Below are 16,606 nucleotides of genomic sequence, written 5' to 3' on the forward strand. Positions count from 1 at the left end.
AGGACAGGGCCAAAGAGTAAAAAGCCAGGGTTCGCATACATGCCGCGGGCACGTCTCGGGCTACTCCGCGTAACAGCGTGCTTGACAACGGGACAGTGTGCGCCCGGCTTCTGCCCGCGAGTCTCTCACTGCTGGAATCTTGCCGAACTGGGAAGTAAAGTAACGTGTGTCATGGGTATTCCCCAAAGTGCGAACCGTTTTTTAAAAAAAATGAATTTAAAAACGTGTCTCTGGGGAAGTTGTTCCGCGTTTCAACGTTACAGTTTGTTCCCCGCAGACACGTAGTGACTGCTGCATGTGTGCTGGGAGCGGCGTTCGCCCTCCTCACCCGGCCTCTGCCTTCCCGCTCACCCTTCCTTCCTTTGTGACAATGGGGTTGCTGTTCTCGTAGGTACCCTGTCTCGCGGGTCTCTGAAGATGTCTCTCGGTCTCCTATGCGACAGAGACCATCCGTGGTAACGCGCTCCCCTAAGCCAGTGTCCTCACGTCACCTGATTACTACAGCAGCATCCTAGCTGGTGGCTCTGCAGCCGGTCTTGTGCCCCTAACTGTCCCCTCACCTCCACCAGTGACCTTTCTAAAATGCAAATCCGCATCCTTGTGTCCCTGGCCAGCTCCGTTCCCTTACTGCTTCCCTTTGTCCTTCCACAGTGAGCCTCACTTTGTCCCCGACCACACCGACTTCCTGCCGGTGCCTCCGATGCCACGCTCTTGACTTCTGACCTTTGTACACATTCTCTCCTCTGTGGAGAACGCTGTCCCCTCTCTGGCACGGAGCCCACATTTACAGTCACTGTTCTCAGCCTTTCTCGGCTGCACCAGGTAAACTGTGTGTCACAGGGGCCTGCGCCTCCCGGCCGTGGCCGGCACTAAGTCATCCCTCATTATTTGCTTGTTTAGTTCTTGGCCTGCCTGTTCTGCTAGATAACAAGTTCATGAGATACAGTTTCCTTCCTGGTCATTTTCATCCACAGCATTGAACAAAGGACTCGGCATGAAATACATAAATACATCGAATAAGCCCAAGTAATGTTGCTTAATATACTCCTGATACATATTTTAATAGGTGAGAGATATTAATAATTATTATAACTATATTAAGTAAAAAAGGAATTTAAAGGCGTATAAGTATTATGGATCCTCTTAGGAATCTTATGCTATAACAGACGCATATAATTTCGTGTTATATATCCTTGAAACTCCCACACAGGTGCACAAGGAAATTAAGGTCGTTCACTTAAGTATTGTTTGTAGTAGTGAAAAACTGGGAGCAACCCCAGTATCTATTAATAGGGGGGAGAGGCACCTGAGCTACTGTGTTCACGCAGCAGATGTCTATCCAGTAGTTAAAATGAATGAGCTCTAGCTACGTGTTCCCACATGGATAAATCTCAAACATAAAATTGGGTGGAAAAAGTGAGTTGCGGAAGAATAGTTACATTAAATACCATTTATGTAAATTGATAAAACCACATAAAACAGAACTATTCACATGCACAAGAAGACTAACAATAGACATGGGAAGGACCCAAACCAACCTGAGGACAGCGGATCCGAAGAGGGAGGAGGTAGGACCAGAGTGAAACAGGACAGTGTCACAGGCCCGAAACAGAACTGGTAAAAATTAGCACCCGTTAAATATTGATGGTGAGTGCACGGGTATTTGCTATTCTAATTACAGTATATTTTAAATATTTCATAATTGAAAAGGATGACAAATAAAGGCTAGAGAGAAATATGGAAGCTGCAAAAGTCATTTTTTTCTAAACTCATTTTTTCCAAGTAGGAGACTTACACGTAATGCACTCTCTTCCTTGGATTTTTCAGTATTTTGTGAGTTTAAAAATACAAGACCAGCAAATGCGACCTTAGACCCTGACACCGCTAATAATCCATAGAGCTCGCACCCTAAGAAGCGATAACCCCCTGTGACTGTTCAGACCACACCCGTGGTGTCGTGCGTGGCTGTCAACCTCTCAGGGATATGGAGGGTGGCCCGTGGGTGACCGGGGAGGCAGGAGAGGGGCTTGGGAGTCTGAGCAAAGGACAGAAGGGGACGCAGAGGGGCTGCGGGGTGCAGGGGGCTGCCTGCAAGGACTGGAAGAACCTTCAAGCAGATGCGGGAGGAAACAGGTTGCGTGCTGTTCCCGAGCTCAGAGGGAGGCCTGCTTGGGTGGCTGCTCTGGGGATTAAAGTTTGTGGTCCTAGAATCAAGAACTTGCTGATGCCCGGCGGCCCAGTGCCGGCAGACTGCTGCTCACTGCTCATCTCCCTCCATCCGCGACGTCAGGCGGATGGCAGGGGACTCTAAAAACCATGACACACCCTCCCGGTTCAGTATTCTGTCTCCGGGGCATGCCAGAAGCCATCGCAGTGGGGCGGGTGGAGAGCAAGGACCGGCGTTAGACGGCCTGGGCAGCACTGGGCGCTGCCATCCGCCCACCTAGGACTGCTCTGCCCCTGCCCGCCTCCTCACCCTTCAAGGTCACGAGAACGCTGTCACCCTCGGGAGCGGTCCGCGGCCTGAGTCAGTTAATTCTTGTTATGTGGGGTGTCAAACGCAAAGGCGAGCTTCGGGCGCGGAGCCCTGCTCTCTCTCTGCTTTGAAGTTTTATGGTAGCTCTTTTGCTATTCTTCAGATTCCTTTTTTTTTTTTGCAATCCTGTAGTGGTGTCTGCTTTTTCTGGTTTTTGTGCGTGTTCCTTGACATACAGCATTTCACGGTATCCTGTGAGCGAGCCTTCGATTCACAGTTAAAGAACATACGCTCCTTTTTTTGGCTCAGAGGTTTCGAACCGCGTGTCGTCTGCCGGCGTCAAGTGTGCGTGCTCTAGCTCGCTTTCTCGCTCACCGATTGCTCAGGGCAGGCGGCGTCAGGCTGGGAATGAATGAATGGACAGTGGCTTAGCGTGCTCTGTGTTCTTCAGTAAACTGCAGCCTGCGTAGGGACTGGCGCCTCCCTGAGCTCCTGCCTGCCTGTCTGTGTGTCTGTCTCTGTGCACAGAGTGTCTTTGGGCCACCATGCGGAGGCACGTCACCGTTAATGATTAACACCTTCTGCCAGGAGTCTGGGTTTGCCAGTACGAGCTTGGCCTGTGCCCAGCAGTTAAACGGTACTGCTTAGCACGCGGGCAAGCAAAAGAATTTTCTTGTGTGCTTTATGATTTCAAAATATTCAGAGGGGTTCTAATACCCATACGTTTTTACTTTTCAATGTTTTAAAATTCATTCAGAGGGAAGAACACTTCGGCTGCTTTGTCTCTCTTTTCTCTGATGAGTCTTGGGCAAGTGTTTTGTTTGTTTGTTTTCGTTTGTATGACTTTTATTCATGAAGTCGTTACAAGGGGATTTGCATTTTAGCTTGGGACCCGGAATTAAAAATGGTTTCTTTTTCAATTACTGTCGCAGTAACACACAAAAAGCCCGATCGAATTTGCTGTCCTTATTTCTTCCTCATGCCATTTCCTTTCACAAGAGCTACCCGGACGGACACCAACACCGCCGAAAAGCACTGTCTTCACCAAAGGGCAGACAGTCATGCGTTAGAAATTGGGAAGTTGACGGGAAATTATTCTGTGTCCCCAAACACACTACAGTAAAATCTCCGATTTCGATAAACTGGTTGGGGGAAGCCACCAGTTAAGTAATGGAGTCCAGATTGTTTTTTTGTTTTTTCTTTAATATATAACATTTTCTTCTTTTTCTTTTTCTTTTTTTTCTTTCAAGCAGTACATAGTAATTTATATCCGGAATAGTGTAATGAAGAAATACGTATTGGTTCTATACATAAGAATCAGTGGTACGTGTTAGCAGAAGTGATTTGAATATCAATTGGTCTTCAGGAAATTATTTCTCCTGCAATTTTATTTATGAAGTTTAGAAAATGAATTTAAAGAGTGTTTCAAAGGTGAATTTCAGTTCACTTTGGTAGAATTACCCTAAGTTCAGAATTAGTTTGATCCGAATAAACACATTTGTTTGGTTGTTTTTAGAGCTCCCCAGTCTCTCCTGATAGTATTGTGTTTATTTGTGGGAGAGCGGTCTTCTGGGATTGTTTTCCTTTATGATAACTGTGCTGCCGGCCTCCGGTTATTCGTGAGCCAGTCCTTGAAAGGCCAAGGGCTCGGTGGACTCGAGTGGCCTTCTGCTCCGGGTCAGCTCTGCTGTCTTCCATGAGCCCCCGTCTACCAGTTTCTTCACGCAGCCTGCATTCGGGGGCGGCCTGTGTGAGGTGTGGCCTGACCGTACGAAGTGCGACATGTTTGCACAGCGCTCACAGCCACAGCTCCCCCCGAGAAGGCGGGCTTTCCATAAAGTGGTACCTGGCTCCTCTAAGATTACGTTTGTCCGGAGCAGTCGAGTTCGCAGGGCCTCGGTGGCCGTGTGAGGGCTCGGTGCGGTGGCGGGGACCCAGAAGAGTCACTCAGCACTGACGGGGATGTTTATGTCCCTGGTAGAGAACAGAACACTTTGCAGAAATGAAATGAGAGCGGGGGTGCGATTTTAAAACTTGGTGGAGTTCTCGATTTTACTACTGAATCATTTTTTTTCTAATAGTAATAAAAGTATTCTTCGCTTCACAGATTTTCTGTTTCTCAGAGTTCAATAATTCCAAAACGAAACGGAGAGGAAGTCAGACTTTGATCAGGAAGTATTGTCCCCAGGGAGGATTTTACAAGCTAATTCACCGTATATGCACACACCTTAATACGTAGGATCCTGAAGAACTCTTTGTAAAATAAAATATATTTTCCGTCGATTTGTAATTTGCAAGGCGTCTCGCTTTCATGTCTGACGGGCCTCTGACCGACTCCTAACACGTCGGCTTTGTTCTTTCCCTTAATCTGGCCACCAAGATGTTTAGACATCTAAGCAGAGACTTAAATGCCCTAAGAAGTCCCTAAGGAGAATAATCATCCCTATAATCGGCCGAGCTTTAACGCGTGGCTTTCACTCGTGGGTCGGCCGCTTCTGCGCGTCGTCCTTGCTGTGTTAATGTTCACTTCGTGTGTCGGGCGACCGCGAAGGCACGAGATAGCGAGAGGCACTTGTTCAAGTCGAGTTTAAAACGTGCGATGCCTGTCTGAGGACCACGAAACCGAAAGAGCGAGGCGGGGCCAGTGCCCAGGCTTCGGTCTCAGGCCCAGCTGGTGACAGGGGCCCGGCTGGGGCTGTCTGGACTGCAGGCAGCGCTGCCCCGGGAGGCCCGGAGTGACGGGCGGCCGGAGGCAGGAGGAGCAGGGTCCCGCTGGGCGCTGATGCCGTGTCCCTCTGTCTCAGGAGCTGCGGTCCCGGGAGGAGGAGCTGACGCGTGCCGCCCTGGAGCAGAGGTCACAGGAGCGGCTGCTGAGGCGGCGGGAGCAGCGGCTGGCGGAGCGCGAGATCGACGTGCTGGAGCGCGAGCTCAGCATCCTCATATTCCAGCTGAACCAGGAGAAGCCCAAGGTCAAGAAGAGGAAGGGCAAGTTCAAGAGAAGTCGATTAAAGCTCAAAGACGGCCACCGAATCAGTCTGCCCTCAGGTACGGCATCGTCTTCGTGCTTCTCCGGGGGCTCGTCTGTCAGCCGTCACCGGCCCCGCGTCGTCGGCACCGGGAAGGGGTGGGGGATGAGATTCTCAGACGTAAATGAGTATCTTCGGTTTCTTGCTTCGATGCACCGGCAGACTGCGATGACCAAATGCGTTCCCACGAGTGAGGTGGCGTAAGGCGTGCCGGGAATTCAGCCGTCAGCCTTCTTTCTGTTATGGATTAATCGATTTGCTCCCTTTGAAATCAAAGCAGAATTCCTTCTCAGCTGATTGCAGTGAGCCAGCCCTGCACGGCATTGCCAAAGTCCAGGACAACCAAACTATTGCTGTTTCATCCTTAAGTTTATTGTCTCCACAAGGATCAATAGTGTCACGTGGTAACTGAGTCCATTTGGGACACTGAAGGTGCTGTTAGCGCCTTCAGCAAAATAGATCAGTACTTCAGTTACTTTCCTTGTGGGTTTAAAATCTTTTAGGTATAAAAATGAATCGGTAAACCCAGAGAAGCTTTTAAAAATATTTTCGAAACACTGACAGTATTATAAAAGGATTGCATGTGTTCAGAGAAACTAGAGAATAGAAAATAGTAAACATATTAATTCATCAATTAAGCTCTGAATAATGTTTTATACTTGATTTAAGGAAAAAACCAAATGCCCCGTTTTTTATAATTCTAATCCTAGGGAAGAATGGTGACAGAGCAAGAGCTGGCTTAACTATCTGTGTGTCTGTTTCTACCGAGCTCTCTATTTTGGGTCCTAGTGTCTTTCGAAGATGTGTGTTAATGGCATGAGAATTTGACTTAAATGATATTAATGACAGTTTTTGCATAAGGTATGTCTAAGTTGTCCTGTAAAAAAATACTTATTACAAAGCACTGGAAGGCTGCAGCTCACCAGGACGTTTAGGTCAGTGTGCAAGTCCTCCCGTGATCAGAAAAGTGCTCGGTGTGGGGTGGTCGTGAGTAAACAGCGCACATTATTGATTATTTGGTTTGAGCAGGCGAGAATGGACTAGGGGGTCCTTATTCATTTTACCTTCGACCTCTCTGGGAAAAGGAACAAGGTACTTTCCCAGGTTCTCTTCTGATGTTTGCTTTAAGTCCAGGTATAGCTTGGAGGGCAACTCACTGGACTGTCAGTGCGTCAGACATAATTTTAAAGAGTCTATTTTATTCACCATGAGGCTTCTCCTTTCAGGGAGAGGTGACAGAAGAGTGCAGAGTCACCCAATGCGGGTTTGCGTCTCCAGTTCGTAGCCGGTCCATCTTTCTTTAATCTGTGCTGTGACTGTCATCTTCACCACTATTCGTTGACGCATTTGGGAAACTTTGGGGGTGTGGGTAATGCGAAAATGAAGGAAAATAAACTTGGGAGAAAAAAAACAAAGAGCTCCCATGGTTCTTAACCTTCAGTGGTAGATTAAATAAACTGTCTCAGGATTCCGGAGGTCAAACTTCCAATCTTTTTTTCCTTTTCAAATTTTTCTTGGCTAATACCTTGCATTTATTCAAAGCAGACAATATATTTGACTCTTTTTGCTAGATCGATATCATTCCTGAATTGTACCATTTGGCTTTTTTTCTCTTTCTGAGAATAAAGGGGACATTTTAATCACACATTTATTTATGTGGTGGCACTTAGTAAAAGATTACAGTTAAAATATAACCCAAAGAATCTAATGCTATAACCTCATCTATCTGGCAGGAATGAAATTTGGCTTCTGTCATTTAGCATAGCAGTTACCTTTTTCGCCCGCAAGATGATGCTACACTGTTGTGATACTGTTAACACCATGGAAACTCTTTTTCCCAGTAGAATTCCCCCATTCCACACCCCCCACCCCCACTACACACACCTACGCCTTACGCATTGCAAGCTACTCGCATTATGTTCCAAAGTGGGACATACATCCAAAGATTCAAAGAGAAGAATGATAACTATACAACAGTTGTTTTCCCCCTTCAGGTGTTTTGCTTAGTGTAGAAGAGAAAGTGATTATTCGTACCTTAAGTTCAAGGGAATTAGCTGATTCTGATATTATCATCTAGAAAATCCTTGGAGTTACCGGGTTTTAGTACCACTTAACGGTACGCCACGCCGTTAGGGAGGACACGTGCCGTAGGCGGTGGTGCTTTCTGCATACCGAACCACTGAACCCCTTCCGCAGGATTTTCCCCCCTTTATAACTAGCTTCACGATTTCTCAGAAACATATCTGAGACTCCTACAAACTGGCCCTTAAGACTTGTTTCGCAAGAGCTTTCAAAAATCTGTTATGAAATGTGAATAGTTATTTAATTATTGTAATTTTGTCCTTCAGAATCACCAGTGATAACTTTTATGACTATTTATAGATGGCAGCGTTAACTTATTGCTAGAAAACTCAAATGTAGTTATTCCTGCTGGCAGTCCTTCATGGGCTACCAAATAAGGAAAATAAATGCTTATGAAATGAGACGGTATAATCTAAGACAAGAGATTTTAAATGATATGTTGTGAATTCTTAGAATTTCTTGGAATTTTTAGAAAGCAAAAGAATGATCACAGTAGCTATTAAGTTGTGATCACTTTATGTCACCGCCTCTGTATTAGGTTTATTTCAAACCAAATTTGTGTTTTTTGAGCATAAAAACAAGGCGAAGAAGTTTTAAAACCTTTAAAAGCTGGTCTTTCTCTACAGCACTGGCATTTTAACCGCCACCACTTTGAAAGTTCCAAAAGCCTGCCAGGCTCGTCTGCCTCGCGTGTGCGAGCGTGAGAGCAGGCGTGTGTATGTGTGTAGGGGAGAGGAAGCAGACGCCTCACAAGGATTCTTTAAAGACTACTACTGCTTTCAGTTTAAAAATGATTATTCTCTCTGAGGCTACATGGATTTCCTGAATGAAACACAAATATTCCCAATAAAAATACAAGTATAGACTTCACCCAAAAGCCCGCGGACCACATAATAACCTGCTATGAGCAGATAATTTGAGAACAGTTGTTTTCGAGGACAAAGAACACCGAACAGCAGCCTGGGTCACGTGGCAGTTCAGTTTCCACATTCCTAAATGTATAATGGACAGAATCGACCTTTCCTCGCTTCACGGGGATGTTTATAAGAAAGAGTATTTTCTTTATGTTTACAACCTAAACAGTGATATGTGGAATCTAAAAAAAAACCCCCATTTGAGCTCATAGATGCAGAGAACAGACCGCTGATGGGGAGCGGGCAGGGGTGAGATGGGCGAAGGGGTCAAAGGTACAACGTCCAGTTCCAGAGAAACAAGTCCCGGGGTATGAGTCACAGCGCGGCGACTCTAAGTAAGAACACTGTACTGTATGCTCGAAAGTTGCGGAGAGGGTAGATCTTAAAAGGTCTCATCGCAGAAAAGAATTGTCAGTCCGTGTGGTGGTGGGTGTTAACCAGACCTACTGCGATGACCACTTCACAATGTATACAGATATCGAATCATCATGCTGTACACCTGGAACTGATGTTATACATCATTTATCTCAAAAGAGAGAGAGAAAGAGCACACACACACACACACACACACACACGGAACAAAAACACAGAGCGGGCCTCCCTTCCCCGGACCCCTCCCCAGCCACCGTGACAGCTTAGACTTGCGGACGGTCATGAGCGCCGCGCGTCTTTGGTGTTCAAGTCCAGCCTGTGTGTGTGCTGCCATCTCTGGCCTGATGAATGTCCCCTGCTGGTCCCTGGGCTCTGCTTAGGGTCCCCTCTCCCTCCGTCTGTTCCCCATGATTGGTCACGCAGAGGACTGGCCTGGGTCTGTGTTCTAGGTCTGAAGCCGCAAGAGCCAGGGCTGCAGCCCTCCTGCCGTGAGAACTCACGGAGAATTTGCTTCCAGTGAGTGTGACGGTCACAGGGCTAGGGGATCCTTCATAAAGCTCTTCCATCTAGAGTAAACTGTTGTGTCTGTGGGTAAGAATGTTTCTTCCTTTGGCCATCACCCCACCCCGACACCAGTCAGCCATCCCGTCTCCTGAGCCGTTTGCTGCCATTCTTCACTTAAGTCACTGAGCCTGGCCAAACCTTTCATGATCTCTTACTTGGTAGGTGGCAGAAGCCCCCCACCTGGCACCTGGCACCTGGTTTTCGTTTGCTCGGTCTTTCAGACCACCCTCCGCCCTGCCATCTATCTGTCAGCCGTTAACTTTAAGCGCCAGTTGGAACCCATTGCAAAACTTCACAGTCTTCTCCTTCCTCACGCGCTGGAGGCTCTGCCACGTGCTGGCGATGACCCGGATAAAACGACACGGCTCCTGCCCTCACGTCACTCATAATCTTAACCAAGGAAAACAGCCACTCAGCAAAGGCTGGACAGATGCTCTTTATGAGTGAGGTGCTCTGCCCTTGGGACTGGGGTGGGATAGAGCCGTGTGCAGACCGCACTGGCACCTGCCCTCGGAGACCTGGCGTCGTGTTGGGGGGAGGGGTAAACCTGAAGCTAATAGTTAAGCAAATACTTATTTTCTTGCTATAATTATTAACTGCTGTGAGAGAAAAGTCATATGACAGTGATCAGCAGAGAGATGTCACCTGATATAAAGAGATTCTAGAAGGATTCCTAAAGAAGTAACGTTGAAATTGAGACCCGAAGTAGGAATTTACCACGTATGCGGGGAGCAGGAGGCAGAGGCCACGGGCAAAGAGGGGCTGGTTTCTTCCGGGAATTGAGCAGAGGTCAGTGTGGCTTGACCAGGGGTCAGCAAAACCACGCCCCATGGGCCACACGCAGCCTGTTTTATATGGCCGGCGAGCTAAGAATGGTCTCTACACTTTTACATGCTTGAAAGTAAGACTCTTTCTTGACACATGAACATTACGTGAAATTTAAATTGCAGCATCCAAAGTCGTACTGGCACTCACTCACTCATGTGTTGTGATGGCCACTTTCTCACCCTGTCGGCTTAGTCGAGTCGCTGTGACAGACCACACGGCCCACAAACTCTGATATATTTACCACGTGGCACTTTACAGAGAAAGTGTGCGACCCCAGCTTTAGACCCGGGCGACAGACAGAACAGGGCACGATGAAGCTGGAGCGGACTCAGATTTCCCCGGGCTTGTACAGTATGTTGTGATTTTGATCTGTAACTTAAGAATCACGAGATGCCTTTGAAGGACTTTAAGTAGGGGAGTGACCTGGTCGGGCATGTATTTTTAAAAATGCATCTGGCTGCCGCGAGGCAGACCAGAGGGGCCGAATGTAGATGCAGGAAGATGGATGGATCGAGGAAGTGTCGCAGCCTCAGCCTGACATGGTGGCGGGGAGGTGCTCGGAGACATGAATCTGATTTCCCAAAATTCATGGCTAGTAAACTGTGGTTTAATATCCAAGTCAGCTAACTCCAGAACCTAGGATATAAATTTCTCGACTATAACTTTGAGAAGGATATATGCCACAGAATTCACAAGCTACTTCGTGTTGGATAGGAAGGGAGGGCCAGGGAGAAGAAAATTTTTCATATTTCCAGCATGAATAACCGGGCAGCTGTCCTAGCTACAAAATTCCAGCTCCTTCTCGCTTCAAATACCAGGTGGTTCCTTAAAGTTCTTTAAAGTTTACTTTTCAAAAAGGTAACATTTAGCTCTCTTGCAAATATGAAATGAACATGTATCGAAGATCTTATTCAAATCATTAATTAATGAGGGACGCAATTACAGTTGGTTCAAATAAAAGTTGGGGGAGCTGAGTGTTTACAGGCCATTTAACAAAGGAATGTCAGGATTAGATTGCTAGGTTAAATACAGACCTGGTTAAATGCCCATAATGGCAAGAAACCATAGCCTTTGGGTTTGTCTTTTTCGCCAGACAGAAATGATTTGCATCATCAACAGACAAAATCTACACATTAACCTCTGCCCCTACTGCGGATAAAAACAGCCCAGTCAGTAGATCGATCACAGGTTACCTCGGCGCTGCACTGAAGACGCCCAGGAATTTCCTTTACCTGCGTCTGAGTTTTCAGTATTTTTTTTTTGACAGTTTCCTAGGTTTTCCCAGACACTCTCCTCTTCCCTCCAGTAACGTTAACGCTTTCTTCACATGTCCCGATGCTTCTTGGCATAGCTTCATCATGACAACGCCCCGACTTACAGCTGGGCGACGGTACACTGCCTTGACCACAGAGGCTTCCACTGTGGGGGAGGAGGAGGTTTCCCTTGACCCTCACAGGGCACCTGGCTGGGTCTGAAAATTAAACTAACAGAGAGAGCTCGACGGAGGAAAAGCACAAAAATCTGGTCAATGTAAGTTTGACTTGACGCGGGATCTTTCCCAAGGAACCGAAACCCGAGCGGTGAGACCCGGGTCTTGACGCTCGGTGGGACGCGGGGCGGCCCGTCTGTGGGAGTACGATGCGTGTCCCGCGCCCCGTCACGAACGGCACTCGCCGTTTTAATCGCCATCGCAGCCCTGGGCGGGCTCGTTCCCGTGACGGCCGAGGCGTCGGGCTCGGAGAGGTAGGCCCCTTACTGGTCTGAGGTCCATTTTGTTGGTGACAGCACCAGGATGCACTGAAATCCAGAGTCTTCCATTTGTTTGTTTCTAACGATTTCAGACTGAACGATGGTGGTCACTCTTCTCAGAGGATTGTGCCACGGGAGGTACCTGTGCAGCTTCGCTTCATTTTCTTCTGTGCGCCCACGTGTGTGTGCATGTGTGTGTGCATGCATGTGTGTGTGCGTGCGCGCGTGCATGTGCGTGTGTCGCGCAATGCGTGCTACTACGTAATGCATGTGTGCGTAATGCGCGTGATGATGCAGCATGCCTGTGTGATGTGTGCATGTGTGTGTGCGTAATGCATGGCGGCTTGTGTGTGCGGTGTCAGGTGTGCGGCGTAGCGCAGCCAGATAATTACGCTTATGCATATACAAGTCACGATGCATGTGCGGGCATGCCTGTATTGCGGTCCGCATGCATGTGCTTGTTATGGCGTATGTGTGCGTGCATGTGTGTGTCCATGTGTGTGTGTGTGCATGTGCGTGTGTGTGCATGCCTGTGATGCGTGTGCGTGTGTGTCACTGTCTCACTGTACCTGACACACAGACCGAATCATTATCGACTGACTTGAACCCCGAACGGAAGCTGCGTCAGAAACAGACTGCGCTACACCTCATTCTTCCCACCTGGCCGTTCTGCTTCTCTGGCTACGCACTGAAGACGTCGCTGCGAAAATAAAACCGCGAAATCTCAGTTCTTCCTCTTGTTCACATCCACCAGATTTCCAGCACAAAATCACCGTGCAGGCCTCTCCCAGCGTGGACAGACGGAGGCACAGCCGCAGTTCCAGCCCGCCCAGCAGCCCCTCGGTGCTCCCCCGGCTCCGCGCCATACAGCGTAAGCGCCCCCGCCCCGCCGCGTGGCTCAGGGCTGCTGTGCTGGTCGCCATCAGCAGCTGGCCAGGGCTCGGCTCAAGCAGACATGGTTTCATAACTTAAGCATATGGCATTTAATAGGTGTCACGACTATTTGGAAAACAAAATCTAGCCTTACGTGCCTTAATCTAATTTCCTTACGGTCACAGTATTTTTCTGTTCTACCCAATTCGCGATGCGAGCAGGCCGCAGAGTAGAGAGTGAAATGCCGTATCTTGAGACATTTTAGTTACACACTTGGATACAAAATTAGCATAACTTAATTCTACCACGGGCATGTTTACGGATATTTTGAAAAATGAAATCAGGAACTTAAGGTTACTTGCATTTCTTTCCTTGCTTTGGAAAGAAAAAAAAAGTATTTTGCTCTCTGAGGTTTAACTTTAACTTCGTCAGTATTGACCGACCTAGAACTTCAAAACGCCATGTAGTATTTTTCTTTTAGAAAGAGCGGTCGGCCTTTCTGAATCCACAAAGCTGATTTGCCTGTCGCCGTTGCGCTGGGTGAGTTTCAGTTAGCCCCTGAATCAGAGTTCAGTCAGCCCCCGAATCAGAGTTCAGTTAGCCCCCGAATCAGAGTTCAGTGGCATGAAATAAAATGACCGGTTATTTTTAAAGGCGAGTCCAAATAAACCTCAAAAGCAGGCTAAGCAAAAGAGCGCGTTTGACGTGGACGTGGCTCGTCTGGCCACGCACCTGAGTTGCTGGGTCAGTAAATTCCCATCCTCGCCTTTCCCCACCACGCTTAATTACCTGCTGCTCCCCATCTCGACTTGGAGAACGAAATTCCAAAGAATATTCTCTCTCCTCAGGCCTGCAAGCGATTGCTTTTTGCTTTTTCTTTTTTTCTACTGCGGGTAAGGAAACCTTGGCGCTGGCGGACTTTTTTTTGAAGCTCCAGGACCCCAGTCTCTTCACAGTTAAAGGAAAACGATCTAAATGAATGCGTAATCTTAGACCTTAAAGTACCATCATTTTCTTATAATTAGTCTTTCCGAGAAAGCGCTTTTCACGACGCCACACTTCGGACCTTGTCCTTGCCCAGATAGAGGAAAGGCTTAATTAAAGGAACCAGAAGGCACAAGGCTTGTCTCTCCCAGTGCAAAGGTGACAGGCAGATTAGCTTATGTGAACCTATGGTGACATGTCATCGTCACCCAGAGTCCACAGTTGACACTGGGATTCACCCCTGGCGTTGTATTTTTTGTGGGTTTGGACAGATGTACAGTGACATGCATCCGCCATTATGCAGTCCTGTGCTGCTGACCCGTGGGGACACATTCTGAGAAACGCTTCGCTAGGCGGTTTCGTCGTTGTGTGAACAGAGGCACGTGTGCACACCTGGATGGTGCGGCCCCTCCTGTAACTGTTCGTGCTGCGCTTTGCACAACCGGCAGTGCAGTAGGCTTGTTTACACGAGCATCGCCACGGACGTGAGAGTCATGCGATGTGTGTCATGATGGTGGCATCCTAGGGGACGGGCGTTTTTCATTCGATTATAAACTACGGGACCCCTGTCACATGCGGTCAGTCGACCAGAACGTCGTTATACGGCACATAATGTCGCACGGAGTATTTCGCTGCCCTAAAAATCCTCTGGGTTTCCCCTGTTCACCGCCCCGCCCTCCAAGCCCTGGCGACCACGGATCCTTCCACCGTGTCCGTGTTTTTGCCTTTTCCAGAATGTCATAGAGTTGAAACCACACAGCATGTGGCCTTTTCCGATTGGCTTCTCTCACTGAGCCACGTGCATTGAAGTTTCCTCCGTTTTGCTTTTTCATGGCTCACAGCTCATTTATTTTTAGTGCCAGATAATATTCCATTCTCCGGGTGGAACACAGTTTATCCGTCACCCACTGAGGGACGTCTGGTTGTTTCCAAGTCTTAGTTTTGGCGGCCGTGAATGAAGCTGCTGTCAACGTTCGTGAGCAGGTTTTTGTGCGGACTTTCTCAGCTCCTTTGCTTACGTACCAAGGAGAGCAATGCCTGGATCACGTGGTCCTTTTTGTAAAACCCACCAACAGCCCAAAGTGCCCGTTCCATGTCTCATCCCCACCGGCAGTGAGTGGCAGGCTTACTTCTCATCCTTCAGTTGTGAAGTCACATCTGGATAAGACTGGCCAGGCCCAAGATCTGTACGAAATCGAATCCCTGTGGGGTTGAAATGAAGCCGCTGAGGGAGCGTGCCCACTGCCCCCGAGCAGCAAGGTCCTCGGCGTCCGCTCTGAGGTGACAGGTGGAAACGCCGGAAGTCAGGTCTTCCAGAGAGGCCCAGCTCTGCGTGTGCGGACCGTTCCGTCGCGTGCTTAGCCTGAGTCGTGGTACTCTTCTCCGACCCAGGTGCTCCCAACAGCTTCGTTTCTGTGTCTCCTCTGGCCACTAGCTTACACAGGTGTCCCATTGTCATCACGATGCAGTGTCGTGTGGCAGTTAAGAGCATGGTCTCTGGAGCCACCCTGCCTGGGCGCGAAGCCCCCTGTGCCGTGACTCTGGACAGGCCCCTAGCCTCGTTGCCTCGGGCTCCGTTGCTGTAAACTGGGGATGCACTCTGCAGCAGTTCTGTGTGGGAGCCGAGCAGGGCTGCCGAGCACAGGGCATTGTGGGCCTCACTCTGTCACAGCATCGCCGGGAGCCGGCTCCACGGCCTGTGACACACACAGGATGCGGATGTAAAGGGTCAGGTGGGTATAAAGCGCTTAGAACAGCCCCTGGCACGTGGCAAGAGCTCCGTGTGTGGACGGTCGTTACGGTCGTCATTTTTACTGTTGTTCTGAAGCTCTGTGTGGCCTTACAGTCTCTCACTGCCATCTGCCTTTTGTAGCACTGGCTACACCCACCGTGCAGTCTCTGCCCCTCCCAGGTAGACTAGGGTGCACTTAGACGCACACCTGACTCGGGAATGAACTTCTTTTCACTATGAGTTGTTAACGTCTGGCATGTTTTCCCTGGACCAAAGATGGTAAACTTGAGAAAAACGGATTATGAAAGCATCGTGAGAAGCAAAATACAACCTCTGAAACTGAAGCAAAGAATAATTATGTGTATCGAGAGAGACAGGAATCATTTCGGTGAACTTGAGCAGCAAAGAGATTAGCCCCAAAGACTATTTAAAGAATGCCAAAGTAAAGGGCCTTACAGGGTAGGATGGACTTCGGATAAAAACGTGGGTCTTTCACCATCATCCCGAGAATCTCTGTCTGCTAAAGAGAACACCTTCTGATTTTTGCACAAAATATTTTCTTACCATCTTTTCTTAGTATTGCTTCCTTTGGCTTACTCTCATGACTGGTATTGTTAAATGATGCTATATTTAAGGCACACTTCTCTTTGAGAATGAGAAACGGTAGAATTCACTAATCCTCCGGGGATTTCAGGTTTCGGGGTACGTCTTATGGTCGATGTCTTAAAGCAAAATCAAAGCCCACCTCTTCCCTGCCATCCAGGAGAATCAGGTGGTGGAAAGTCAATCACAGCCTCCTGTTGTTTTGGGAACCTGCTGCCACCGCAGCAGTAACAGAGTGTCACAGTGGGTGGGAACCTCAGAGATGGTTGGGACAAGCTGAATGTCAGGAGCCCTCCCCGGCTCCACCCCGTCCTACTCGTCAATCTGCTTAACAAGCAAAACCAAAAGAGCTCTGCTAACTCAGTGGAGTGACGAGGAGCAGGCACTGGGTTACAGGGGGCGG

At 48.4% G+C, this 16,606-nt stretch overlaps 1 protein-coding gene across 2 annotated transcripts in view; it reads left to right on the top strand.

The window, feature by feature from the left end:
- Nucleotides 1-16,606, top strand: part of MAP3K21 (mitogen-activated protein kinase kinase kinase 21) — a 46,885-nt gene that overhangs the window by 21,598 nt on the left and 8,681 nt on the right. The window contains exons 5-6 of one of the 2 annotated variants that reach the window (XM_039850335.1): nt 5,281-5,521; nt 12,766-12,882. In XM_039850335.1, the coding sequence (XP_039706269.1) occupies nt 5,281-5,521; nt 12,766-12,882 (358 nt within the window). The remainder of the gene's footprint in view (nt 1-5,280; nt 5,522-12,765; nt 12,883-16,606) is intronic. The other variant, XM_039850336.1, reaches the window with a different exon arrangement.

Source organism: Pteropus medius, unplaced genomic scaffold (assembly GCF_902729225.1).
Source record: "Pteropus medius unplaced genomic scaffold, Ma_sr-lr_union100, whole genome shotgun sequence".
In the NCBI taxonomy this organism is placed as follows: Eukaryota; Metazoa; Chordata; class Mammalia; order Chiroptera; family Pteropodidae; genus Pteropus; species Pteropus medius.